Source organism: Tenebrio molitor, chromosome 7 (genome assembly GCF_963966145.1).
Source record: "Tenebrio molitor chromosome 7, icTenMoli1.1, whole genome shotgun sequence".
Taxonomy (NCBI): Eukaryota; Metazoa; Arthropoda; class Insecta; order Coleoptera; family Tenebrionidae; genus Tenebrio; species Tenebrio molitor.
This window is the reverse complement of record NC_091052.1, coordinates 16,046,690-16,060,131: the sequence shown is the minus strand read 5'-3', so window position 1 is coordinate 16,060,131 and position 13,442 is coordinate 16,046,690. Positions and strand designations below refer to the sequence as shown.

At 36.6% G+C, this 13,442-nt stretch overlaps 2 protein-coding genes across 5 annotated transcripts; one reads left to right on the top strand and one right to left on the bottom strand.

Annotated features, from left to right (window-relative positions):
• Positions 1-625: 625 nt before the first annotated feature.
• On the top strand, positions 626-2,203 carry LOC138136013 (probable methyltransferase-like protein 25). Its single transcript, XM_069055063.1, has one exon. The coding sequence runs from the start codon at positions 772-774 to the stop codon at positions 2,158-2,160; it is 1,389 nt and encodes a 462-aa protein (XP_068911164.1). The 5' UTR covers positions 626-771; the 3' UTR covers positions 2,161-2,203.
• Positions 2,204-2,482: 279 nt separating this feature from the next.
• Positions 2,483-12,145, bottom strand: LOC138136011 (hexokinase type 2-like). 4 transcript variants are annotated; one of them, XM_069055056.1, is made up of 8 exons: positions 12,100-12,145; positions 11,898-12,040; positions 4,839-5,001; positions 4,151-4,506; positions 3,677-3,776; positions 3,281-3,473; positions 2,793-3,225; positions 2,483-2,742 (listed from the first exon to the last, which is right to left on the bottom strand). In XM_069055056.1, exons 1-8 carry the CDS (start codon positions 12,128-12,130, stop codon positions 2,665-2,667), a joined length of 1,497 nt encoding a protein of 498 aa, XP_068911157.1. In that variant the 5' UTR covers positions 12,131-12,145; the 3' UTR covers positions 2,483-2,664. The 4 variants fall into 4 exon arrangements, with proteins under 4 accessions (XP_068911157.1, XP_068911158.1, XP_068911159.1 ...); XM_069055057.1 differs by lacking the exons at positions 11,898-12,040; positions 12,100-12,145 and adding an exon at positions 11,107-11,262; XM_069055058.1 differs by lacking the exons at positions 11,898-12,040; positions 12,100-12,145 and adding an exon at positions 9,412-9,471.
• Between the last annotated feature and the right edge of the window lie 1,297 nt (positions 12,146-13,442).

Here is a 13,442-nt window from a genome sequence, read left to right as displayed (position 1 = left end):
AGTGAGACTGGGAATGTTTCCTTATCCTTGTCAGATCCAGAGACAATCAGATCGTGCAAATTTGATAACAAAACAACTCTCCAGTGCGGCGCCTAGATAAAGAAGGTGCGGCGCGTTGTTGTGATTCTAATAACTACAATTATAAGTAAATACTTGTTAAATTTGTCGTGGCAATGCAACAAGTTATCGTAAATTAATGGATAAATTCAAACCTCTTCAAAAATGTGTTGACCTCTGCAGGCCAACTTAAAATTATATAAATATATAACGAATTGGCTGCAAAACATTATGCAAGGAAGTGATATAGGTTAGTTTAGAACTCTCGTAACGTTATAAAAAGTTGAAAGAAATATTTTCAGCGGAAAGTAATGAGGAACGGGATATCAACGATGTGTTCAGCGATATACTTTTAAGTGAGGAACGTCTGTTTGAAGAAAGTTACAATGAAGGTTATGAGTTAGGCAAAAGACAAGAAAATCTTGAAGCTTTCCACTTGGGTTACCACCGTGGAGCGGAAGTGGGGGCAGAAATAGGATATTACACTAGTGTTATCATAATTTACTTAAAGAAGAATGCAGGTGATGAAAAACTTGTAAGAGAACTTACATCACTAAAGAATTTGCTGGCAACTTTTCCGAAACACAATGATCCAAACATTGACATATTAGAGCTATTGAGCAAGATAAGAGCCAAATTTAAGAAAATCTGTGCAAAGTTAAAAATTCATCCTGAATTTCCAGAGTCTGATCCACTCTCATTTTAACCTGGACCATGTCTTCATTTGTGATCGAACAGCAGATCGAAAGTCTTCTAAATTTTCTGAAACCATTTTTAAGTTTAGCCAATTGTCACATGGTCGATTTTTTTACACTCGATTCATATCGTAATTTTATTCCCAAAGACATCCATCAAGAAATTCATAAAATTGGTGAAAGAAATATAACCAATTTGATATTTCAAGATGATTTTAGTTGCACACCTAATTTGAAAAATTTCGTTGAGACTGCGTCCAACTATAATTTAAAAAATTGCAAATTGTGCTTGAATATGGACTCTTTAATGGATCAAATGCGAGTTTGGGGTTGCGGCGATATCGACAAATTTAAGCTTGAAATATTTATGACCGCTAAAAAGTCACACGAAGTCGAGATTCTTAGCGCAGTAGCTGCGTCCATATCAAAGATCGCAAACACTTCACATGTGGTAGATCTAGGCGATGGAAAGGGCTACTTAAGTTCGATGCTAGCTTTCCGCCACAGTATTGCAGTGTTAGGAGTTGACGCTTGCAATTCTAACACTTGTGGGGCAATCAAGAGGGCTAACAAACTGTCAAAAATATGGAACGGCATTTCGAAAGCGCCTCACAGATCGGTCCCGAAGAAAACCGACAAACTGAGTAGCATCAATCTAGATCTCTACAAACAAGCAACCCAATTTGTCGATGAAAATTTCAATTTAGAAAAGCTCGTCGTTGATACTTTTACAACCGAGTCATCATCTTTGCGATTGGGTCTGATTGGTTTGCACACTTGTGGAAATTTGTCTCCAAACTCTTTAAAAATATTCTGCAAGAATGACAGCGTCAGATCGCTGTGTAATGTGGGATGTTGCTACCACTTGTTGACTGAACGTTTCGAATCCAACAACCACGAATTCGGATTTCCTTTGAGCACATTTCTAAGTGATAAGAAAATAGTGATCGGAAGAAGCGCTAGAATGATAGCGAATCAATCAGTCGAAAGAGTCTTGGAGGCCAAACAGTTGCCTAACATCTCCATATTTTATCGAGCGCTCTTGCAAGTGCTTTTAGAGCAATATTGCGATGAACTACCGACGAAACACGTAGGAAAATTTAGAAAACGACCGGAGAATTTCACCGAGTATGTACGAGAAGCTTTAAGACGTCTCGAGGTAGATATTACTGTTAGTGACCAACAGATCGAAGAGATTTTCTCCCGATATGAAAATCGTATAGATGAGCTCAATGTTTTCTATTTGTTGCGATGTAAACTGTCTCCTGTTATAGAAAGTCTAATTTTGCTCGACCGACTTTTGTTTTTACACGAACGTGGATTTAGCAATTCGTTTTTGGTGCAATTTTTCGACCCCATTGTTTCTCCAAGGTGTTATGGTATTGTAGCGCTCAAGGAACTTTTTTAATAAAGATGCTCAAAACTTAAATAAAACTTACAATTGTTTTAAATATTCTTTATTTATATTGTTTACAAGCGAACCCACTCGAACAGGTCTTGTATGATAACGTTTAAGTACCAATTTCAAGGTTTGCCTCTAGAATTCAGTGCTTCACTAAAAGCGTCCTTACAAAATTAAAGCCCACATTTCTGATTGATCACTGCGTATAAAAAAATACTTTTCTTGAGTAATTAGAAAACGCTAAGTGGCACGACTGTACCAAACAATTGCACTGTACATTTTACAATAAAATTTCATCTAAAAACAACCTTCAACTAATAAACATACACAACAAATAAATAATTTTATTTTGATAAAATTTAACAAAAATAGAGCTGTGGATAGGAGCGCACGAGTCCCATGTCGCGCCTTTCTTTTGTATTCGGCGTGACTTGACGTGAGGACTCGGCATCAGACAAGTGAGGCATATGAAATAAATGCTAGTTATGTACAACACTGAATTAGCCGACTTCACCGTCTTCGGGAGGCTACCGCGGCTACTAACGCAGCCCCACGCCCACTACCGTCCTCAGACAGCATCAAATCAAACTAAAATCAAATCATTAGTCTGAACTTCCTATTTTAAAAGTTCTACATACCACAATGCCAGGATCCACCAGTTCTGAAATCTTCTCCATCATCAGATTGTGAAAATGCGGGTGGAATCTGTACAATGACCCGTCAATTCCAACAGTAACCCTCGGTTCTTTCATTTTATTCAAAATTGTAGCGATCCCAGCTGACGCCAGATGCGCCGCTCTTCTAGAAACACACTCGCATATGTATCTGACGTTAAGACAGTCTTGTTCTGTCGCATGTTTGATTCCCAACTCTTCCAGGATTTCTTTGCAGTTGTTGAAAGTTCCTGGAGGATCGCTCTCGATTTCTGACACGTACTTCGTGTAAAATCTGTCGCGAGTGGATAGAGCTTCCGATCCTTTGCCTCCAAATAGCAGGCCCTCGTTTGTGAACTTTTCCATGGCTAATCTGACCAGTTCACCCATGTACATCCCCGAAATCATTTTCTCGTGGCTGTCGAACAAATCGGGTCAGTTTTAACCTACACTCGTTTAAAAAACAATCTTACAGTTGCCTGCCAGGGTTAACTGTGTGTTCGTCCACGTCACGATCGTATTCCGTTCTCAAGAAATCTAAGCTGCCGTCGTCGCCGAATGCGCCCCATTCGCAGTTTATCAGAACTTTGCCCGAGCCGCGGTCCTCCTCATCGAACATTTCTGCATTTTTCTGTGACTCGACGTAGCAAGCATTAGTACCGGTTCCTGAAACATGTTCCGTTATAGTTTATAGTTGTAGTCTTATGCTAAAAACATGCTTTAACATTCCAAAATTGTGTCTTAACTTGTTTGGGATTGTCGCGTCAAAAATAATAAAGTTGTGAGAAGCAAAATTTGTTGGCGGCAAGTGGAAATTTGAGTGGTAAATAACTCAGTAAATTTGAAGCAATTTCTAAATGTAAACCTACCGATAATCAAACCAATCTTGCAGTGGCGGTTTTTCCATGCACATGACATCAGTGTTCCCGTTGTATCATTTAATATGGCACATACGTCAATCTTAATGTCCTATAAAGGAACATGAACATGCATGATTGTAATATGCATTCATAAAATCGTTTTAAAAGTAATGCATGCATCAATGAACAATTTCCACTTCATGCGGACCGCACGAACCAACTCTGGTATTTCCCCTGACTCACCGATTATAATGCCAACTCGACAAAACCGATTTACCCCAGCACAGGACATCAGAGTTCCTGTAGAATCGTTTAGAATGGCCATAACAGATATGTTTACGTCCTGAAATATTATTTGTTCCTGTTGGAAAGGTTCATAACTGATGCATGCAACAATTTTGAAAAGGAAAATCAGGTATCTCGAGCAATTAGTCGTGATTCCAGGTTTCCCACAACGTTTGCGTTGTTTTACCCTCAACTTACCCCCCGTCTGGCGATGGCATCTTTCAGCAACTGGACCACATCATTCCCGATAACTCCCGAACAATTGAACCCTTTGGTCCACCGTTCCAAAATTCCTTTGGTCAGACCCTTCTGCATCAGAGGGAAACTGAAAGTGAAACCCAACGGTAGAGTCTCGTTTGTTATCTTCTCATCTTTTATGAATTTGGCCAAGCAGTCGGCGATGTGGTCGAAGAGTTGTTCACCAGAACCCAACATGATGTGCTGCGGTACGGCGAAGATCTTCGATCTCATCTCGAAATGATTTTTGCTCAATTCTATGAGCAACACTCGGAAATTGGTGCCGCCGAGGTCCAGCGCCAGGAACTTTCCGTCCTCTACAAAAAAAAAAAAAAACCGTAACGTCATTCGGTATTAAAAAATCTGTCGTTGGTCGAAATTCATTTTCAGAAGGCAAATGTGACATTTACGTTCACAGTTGAAAAGGATAGCATTTTATATTTAGAATAAAATGCAAATTTGGACAAGTTCTATTAAAGGTCACTGTCTCTGTTGCCTATAAATATTCGAAGAGTAAGGTGAATGCATATCAATTTATCATTATCATAAACAATTTACGTGGAAAATTTTAACGTTTCGTTAAATACATACCTACTCCTTTTATTCGAATTTTTTATTTGTAAAACTGAGACGAAAACGACAAATTTACCTGTTCCATCAGGAAGATCTTGAACGTAAGTGATGAAGCATTTAACGATGGATGTCGGATGTGTCTTTTTGCCGAGACCTTTGTTAAGATCATTCAACAATTTTTTCTTGTACTCTTCAAGTTGGGAATTGTCGATAATAAGCTCTTTGCATTTCTCGCGAAGCTGCAAAAATAAAAGAAAGCATTAGAACTGTGAAAAACCGGAATATATTTGTACTATTTCGGTTGTCGGTGTTTTCAATGTTATTTCAATGACATACACCACTGCAACTATCTTTATGTACTATAATAATGTGACGCATAAAAGTACATAATTACCAAATTAAGTCAGCTCTGGTAGGTACAATAACGTAATTTGCAATAAACGTACACCAAATAAGCACATACTGAATAATTACCAGAATTAAGTGTCGCTACAATATTTTACTTATTGTGACAGCTTTTATTTCATTGGAATTTTGTTATTCACAATTGTGTTTTGAAGAAAATAAATGTATTTGTGGGATTTCGTAAATTCTTGATAATACTCAATTTCCAATTTTTAAATCGTCTGTATCTCTAGTGGAATCTAAGCTGTTATCAACTGATCAAACTATGGATGAGACAACTTATTGACAGTAGGACAACAGTCGACATAACTAGGCGAATTCCGAGTTTTCCAGTTTTGTTATAAAAGATTAAAAAAAAAATCCAAAGCTGTAGAATTTGTACATTTCAGTCCGTTCGTGAGTCTCATTTCCGGCCAAATCTGAAAATTTCTTTTCTTTTGAGAAACCGTGCGCGGAATCCGAACCCGGAACACAATAATTTTTTTCTCAAAACCATGTGCTCTAACGAACGCCGACGTGAAAGTCGGTTGGTCGACACGCCACACACCCTCCTTTTCGGCCAACCAGCATCGACACCGAAAGCAGACCATACACTCATACACAGTATTAAAAAAATCGAATTGTACGTACCACGGTGTGAACCTGTAGATTTCTCTTGTAGCCCATCTTGGATTTTTTTTCGCAGCAAAAAAAGCTTGCGAAAGTGTGGAAGAAACGTGTTATCGTGATCGATAGCGCACCAACAGTGATAAGGAGTAAAGCTCGGCAACGGTGCCGTTCGCGCCTTCGATACAGACTTGTGTGTGGCTAACGCGAACCGAAAACGCACGACTTTATAACCTCACACCATGATATCTTTCCGACTCTCTCCCACACACGGTAGGTACCCTAAGCGAGCCTCCACGTTGGGACTCCGTCATTGGTCTATGGTAGGGGTGTGGTGGGCCGAGGTTGTCTGCCTGTGAATCGTCACGCATGCATCTAGCAGGAATTCCCTGGTGGGGTAATGTTGAACAATCGCTCGCAATTTTATTTCACAAGAAGTGACAAGGAAGGTGTTGCAGGAAAAATTGTTGTAATCTCGCTTTATCTTTGAAATGGAAGTGTAAAGTTTAAACAACTGAAATTTGTCCAGATTTCGTAGCTTTGGTTTTCCTCGAGATGATGATGATGATGTTGCGACATCAAACGTATCATTTCAATTGTTATAAAATTATTTGTTTGTTTTTGTGAAAGAGACTTAATAAACGGCACACAAAAATCCATGTCACGTCTGAAACTGAACCAGACGCAAAATACCTAATAGTGTCAAAAATGACAGCACACTTGATCTCGTAATCCCAGGAAAGAATGTAAATGATAAACAGGATAATCTGATTAGAGATTAGGTATATTTATGAGAGCGGAGTGAAGATTAAGATTAGGCAATTACAAAAATTTCCTACACTACACAAACTAGGATTAAGAAAGTACCTAAAAAATAAATACATACATGCAATAAACAAACATCGCAAAAAAAAAGAACAACTATGTACAGTCGCGGCCGTTGAAATCTCAGACAGGAAAGATTTAAACACTCTGTATAAATTCCGAAATTTGATTAGCGTAAACAGGATTTTCATCAAGGTTTATAAAGTCAGTGTCAGTTTTTGACATATTAGATCAGAATCGAGCGTAACTTTTGAAATGCCGCAATTATCTGATTTGCAAAAATGTGTTAGACTGAGGGACGGTGTGAATATAACAGTCATTGCGAGAGAAATTAATGTGGATAATGTTTGAGTGACATCTTGAGAAACGTCACTTTCGGTACCATTTACAAAGCCAAAAGTTTGGCGTTGTCAAAGTGTCTGAGTTTTCAACGGCCGCGACTGTACCTATTAATACAAACAATTAATGTGTAAGAATGTAGTTATTTTTGTTCTACTCTTATTTAGTTCAAAGAAGTTAAATTTGAATGCAGTATTTTCAATTTCAATAGTTTAATGATGAGTGTAAAGTAATAGTAGTTTATTTGACGAGTTTGTGTGTAAATTGGGCCTTTTTTGGCACTCGTAAACGAGGACGAGCGTTTTAAAGGCCCACGAGTGCCAAAAAGGACCCAATTTACACACGAACGAGTTGAATACAACGTTTTTTTGTTCGACGAGGCCCTTAAAAGCTCAAAATCGCTTAAAACCTTTAAAATTAGCTTGACGTTTCGTTTTGACAAGTTGTGACATTTATCAAAATCCGTTCACATAGGAGAAAATTCTCAAATTCTGACAGTGTCGAACAAAAATTTTTTTATGAACAAAAACAATTATCGAAAATTTATGATGCAATAATTTTAATCAAGTCCGATCTGTCCAAACTCACTAATAAACAACGTATTAGGTACTTATTTTGATCTTTATCTCTTGAACCAAAGCCTTTTATCCGTCAACTTCTACGTTTGTCACCTGCTTGACAGGCGATCTTTTGGACTTTTTCTGTTTCGATATCATTCTTACTTTTCTTTGCAATCAGAAAACATTTATCTGTCATTCCTCAATTCTCTTTATCATTTTCTTAGAACTTTATCGCGCAATTTCTATTTATTTACTTTAATTGAACAATTGTTCGTAACTTTAATTAAACTTTATCAACCAATCTATTGCGAGCCTAATAAAGTAGACCCAGATTGAAAAATATGAATGACAGTTTCAATGTGTACAAATTTTATTTTTTAAAATAATTAATCAATTAAGTCGACTGACATTCACCGATACGTTCAAGTGTTTTGTGTATATCAGCAAGGGTCATATATACGTGAACCGCTTAATTTTTTGATAAATTCACAATAGGATATTGTTATACGAGTTGTACAAGACAGTCAATTGTCGAACAAGAGAGTTTCGACAACATGTCTTGTAAAACGAGTGTAACATGCTATTTTTTCTATTTTTTTAAATTAATAATGTAGTGACTTTTATTTTAATTGCATTGGGTTGGTATTCATGATCATTATTATTTTTATTACATATTATTTGGACAAGTTGACCAACAGGATGTCCCAATTATGAAGCAATGGCGTTCCCTTGAAAATGAAATTTCAAATTGTCTCCCAAATTTTGTTACAATAATAATCTACCCCCTTAATACGTAGTTTATTTTGATCCTACAACATGGTTTCAGATTCATTTTTGACATCACAGTTGATATGACATTTACAGTACTTAATTCTACTACCAATACCAATAATCACTAGAACGATGATACAAAATTGAACTTTGTGCAACTGCGTCAGTTACACAAAATGGAAAATGTTCTTCAATCGTAACTGAAATAGAAAGACATTTTTTTATATACCTAGTGTATAGTCATATAAAGTATGCACTTATTTCCTCGTTCAGTTCAAGTACATAGAATTCGCTGGCCTTTAAGCGACAAAGGACAAAGCTGATGCAAAAACGTGAAATGTTACATCACTATCACTGAATCGCAAACATTCTGCTTTGGTCTTTAAAGAATGAAGACTCTGGACTCCCCCAAGAGGTTGGATTTTGTAGGTGTGTCTGTGGACATGCGCAGTGTCTCTCCTCGTGATGATACGTACATACCTACATACGTCAGCAAGTTCAGCGTACATACGCTGGATTAGTTCAAGGTGAATCTAAGGTGTAAAAATATTGCATAAGCATGATATGCAAATGCTTGATCTATTGAAATCAACCATAAGTACGTGCATGCAATAGGTACGCACAGCAAAAGATCAAATAGGTATAAAACGAACAGAAATTCGATTTTTTATACCTACACTTTTCCTGGAAAATGTAGCTTATTTTTGAAGGGGGTCATTCACGAAACCCGGCAATAAGGCTGGATAAGACATTGCAAATTCAAAACCATGACAACTGATATTGTTTAAGCATTGTATTTGCCGTTTCGTTAACGATTTGCAAATTATTATTTGAGTTTCGTGAATGACTCCCTCCGTATCTAGCACAGGGCACATGGCGCATAAAGAACAAATATATATAAAGTGGAACTCAAATGCAAGGAATCGGATAAGGAACAGTGCATTATTTATCATTAAAATTAATTTACAAGAAAACAAATAAAAACTCTATTAAATGTGCGCTGATCGTGATGTACTGAGCGGCGAATAAAAACGATATTATGAACAAACAAGCCTGCAGTGCCTCTGCTTGACCTATTCCGATCACCGCGCTCTAGAACCGTTTGCGAACCGGGCGTTAAAAAATTGTAAAACCTTAACTTACTTCTGGCGTGACGTATTCCCTGGTCTCGAATGGTGCTTGTACCATTTTCATCCCAGTTGGATGGTCACTCACGTATGAGGTTACGCACGCGAATGTCTAGTTTGTTTTGTAGCAGGAAGGACAAGTTGAGGTCACCTTCAGGAGGAACTTTTCCCACCACACCCCCAGCGATCGATCGGCGACGTCACGGGAAGGGTGCGCGGATGCCTCACCGACTTCTAGAAAGCGCCGACACGATTTGGGGGCTCGTCTGCCCTTGAAAATTCGATCGATGGGAGGTGGATATTTTGGAATTCTTTCCATGGAAAGCGGAAATTATATTGACATAACTTCCTCGGGAAATTTACACCATTGCATCGGTGGAGTACCACACCGATCGATCCGATGAATGAGAGTCGTGTCGTGAGGGTGACGTCTATGCAAGACAAAACGTTGATCCATACTTGATTTAAATAAAAATGCGACTCGACAATCGACCCATTCAAGGGCACCGGTAATATAATTTTAATGCCAGCAAGTGAAAGCAGTTTTTGATAAAGATTATCATAACTTGTTGCGTGGCCATAGTTTGTGCAACATAACTGTATGTTTCGTTAGGCACATTCTTGAATGCTGGTTTCACGTAGGATGAAAAAAATAAGGGTCTGCCGAGAAATTAAAGAAATAAGGTTTCTCCGAATCACTACAAGAGAAAATGTAGTCTGATTGCAAAATATCTACTTTCGTAACCCATCTTTCCGTTTTTGCAATTTGTTTGGAACCGTGTAATTTAATTTAAACAAATGTTAATTAAAAATTATTATACCAGAGTGAGGATTATCCTTTTTGTGGAGGGATAAATGTATTGTTTCCACTCTGGAAAGCCCAAACAACAACAAAAATTCATTCACCGACACAATAAAAACGAGGAATCAATACTTATTTCGAAATTTGAACACATTTTTTAGATACATATGTAAAAAGAAAGTTTTCATTCAATATCTCAATTTCTGCCACTGCTACGGTGGAGTTAGTAAAGAGTCATTTCATTTCTGTCGCGACGCTGTTCCCTATCCCAACTAATAATAAACCTTCATTACCTAACTCATGTTATCATTACTTTATGTCTTCTTTTTGTTGAGTAGAATTAAAAATCAAATATTTCAATGTAGTTTAAATTATAGTATAAAAAAAAAAATGTTATCATTACTTTGTCTTCTTTTTGTTGAGTAGAATTAAAAATCAAGTATTTCAATGTAGTTTAAATTATAGTATAAATACCTATGAAGGTTGACTTTCTGTAATACTAATAATAGATACATGAATTTCTCAATGTTTTTTTAATTTTAAAAAACTGTGATTACATATTTGAGTTGGCGGCAACCGGAACCAGGAAATATCACTGTAAACTGGGACATGCAAAATAACACCGAACTAAAGAAAGAATTTTTAATGAACTTGAAAGCAAGTCTCAGTGAAGGTCAACATAATTCTCAACAAAAATGTTCTCTTAAATGTTTCTCATGTGAGCTTATCAGTACGATGTACATGGTACTTTTGCAAATTTTATATCCTAAAAGTGGCCCTTTTAATTCCTATGTAAGCTACCATTCTTTGAATTCGTTCCGGATTAATTACTCTCGCGGATAAAAATCATATTCAGGTACGTCGCTTTAGATAAGACAAGCAAATATTGTATTTAAAAAACAAACCTACTTTCGGGTTTGTCGGATTTGTCTTGGGGATCGGAAGGGGTCTGCACATGCACGTCCTCTTCGAACTTGGATGTTGTTTCGGATGCATTTTTCTCTTGTAAAAATTTTACGAAAATTTTGACAAACACTAGTTTAAAATTAATGACATTTAGTTTGAAAAAATAATGGTGGTCTATACGACGACTTGATAAAAAAATTGGGGAAGATTTAGCGAAGTAATTTGGGTCCTAACTAGTAAGCGCTAGTTTTCAATAAAAATAACAAGAACCAATGAAGAAGTTAAATGGAGTGAATTAAATAATTACTACGTCATATGACTGGTGATGAAGAATAAAAACTTCAAACGATTTGTATACGACAACTTGCATTTACGCTCTGGTATGGATTGTTTATGGCAAGTGGGTAATTGGCAATTTTGTAACACTGTACGCAATCACATCATCACAGACTATAAGAAGGATATTTTGTTTTTACATAACTCGATTAAGCTGATTGTAAATAAATTAGTGAAAGTGAAAATAAATTTCGTAGTTAAGTTTTAGGTGGGTCACATATACCAATTAACTTTAGATTTGTTGCGGTCAAAAGAAAATTATCTCGGATCTATGTATCTGTTCATGACCCACCTAAAGTGATCGGAATCCAATAAATGGGTCCAGAAGCTAAATTCTTTTGAAAGTATCTAGAGTAAAAACATCGAATAGTTCCCATTTAAAAGACACCATAATTAACAAGGGATTCTATCTCAAATATACGCGTTGTTGAAGATAAATCATAGTAAAATAATTTTACCTCGTTTGAAATGTGATATTCAGTGTCGTTCTCCACGCCGATGAGGTTCAGTTCGAGTCTTCCGAGCTCGTTCACACATTCGAATATTTGTTTTTGCCTCATTTTCTTGTACCACTTGGTCTCCAATGACCACCAGCAAGCAACTAAAGAAGTAACAGTAACAGCTTAACTCTCTTTGTACCTAATAAATTAAGTTCTTTACATGGAACCCCCTCCACTAATTCATTTGTCATTGATAATGATCCTGAATGTTACTACACTATTAGCCGATGCAGTGGGCACCTTGAAACCAGACCCTCCAGACATTTTAAGTTGTAGGACTAGTTACCTTTGCTCAAAGAACTGAACTCGTAATTAACTTATGTTTTTAAAAAGAATTTTTAATTGTTGATACTTAGTTCAGTAAGCGATTCAAATGCGATAGCATATCTACGCCTTGGAAGTCTGGATCTCGTTGATTATCTTATGTTGATAAAACATCTTTAGAAAAAGGCGATGACGATTTGTTAAGCAAACAAAAATATTATTGACCCTATTTGCCGTAAACATTTTTACACAGAGAATGCGCAAATACTATTGCGAAACGCATTCTTTGTCTAACCAATATTTTATCTAGTGCTGTTGTGGCAAAAATTAAAATTAATACGCACGCAAATATCAAATGCCTTCCACCTTTAGATCATTATATAAGCTATATACAAAGCGTTGTTATACAAATATTGAAAAAAATCCAATGAAACTTTCTTTCATTGAAAAAACCAACTGAACAAGAGTAAAATGTCTAGTTATTGTGGATTTGTGGACGGTTCCGCCATCTGTATGTCATGTTTTGAGTAAATGGTAAATACCTTTATTTGAACATTTTTTTATGTTCGTTACTGTAGTGATTTCCAAAACACATATTGGTAAGGTCAAATAAAAACCCACCACAAATAAATTATTTTTTATTTAACAATAGTTATTTACATTGCAAGATGCAGATGCGTAAGTAAACTTTTCAAGCCAAGGAGGGCGAAGGGCTTACGCATCGTGCATTGTATACATTTTTCCTTCTCCCCGCTCCTTATCAATTTTGAAAAATAATGAAAATTAAAACTAAAATCGCGGCTCAAAATTACGAGGTGGCTGATTGTAAGAACCTTTATAACCACCCAGCGACCCGTGAAAATTTTCAAACAACAAATTTCTTTGCATAATTTTGCGAAGAAAAAGTGAGTTCAATTGAAGAGGTTGCTAAAGTTGCGTCTGGTTCGTTGCTGCCCACTAAATCCAAAAAAAGATACAAATAGATCTATAAAAATTGTATGCGTATTTTTGGAAAAACGTACTGAAATCCGCTGCTAGCTGCTACCCTGTGGTCGGAATATTCAATGCTCAAATTAATAATTTCCGTAAATAAGAATCTTGATATTTCCAAGTTGGAACGTTTAACAGTGTTTATCAAGAGAAAAAATGATGGATATCAAGTCCGAAAATCGCAGGTATTTTCGAGAGACGCGGGGTTGTGAAATTTCTGTTAGACGCTCTTATTGAAATTTTTTTGAT

What these genes read in the sequence shown, in the direction of transcription:
- LOC138136011 (XM_069055056.1), bottom strand. Translation starts at nt 12,130, where the DNA reads ATGACAAATGAATTAGTGGAGGGGGTTCCAT. An exon ending in AGATCTTCCTGATGGAACAG is followed by an intron (nt 4,507 to 4,838) that starts GTAAATTTGTCG and finishes TTTTTTTTGTAG; the next exon opens with AGGACGGAAAGTTCCTGGCG. An exon ending in CAAGATTGGTTTGATTATCG is followed by an intron (nt 3,474 to 3,676) that starts GTAGGTTTACAT and finishes AACATGTTTCAG; the next exon opens with GAACCGGTACTAATGCTTGC.
- LOC138136013 (XM_069055063.1), top strand. Translation starts at nt 772, where the DNA reads ATGTCTTCATTTGTGATCGAACAGCAGATCGAAAGTCTTCTAAATTTT.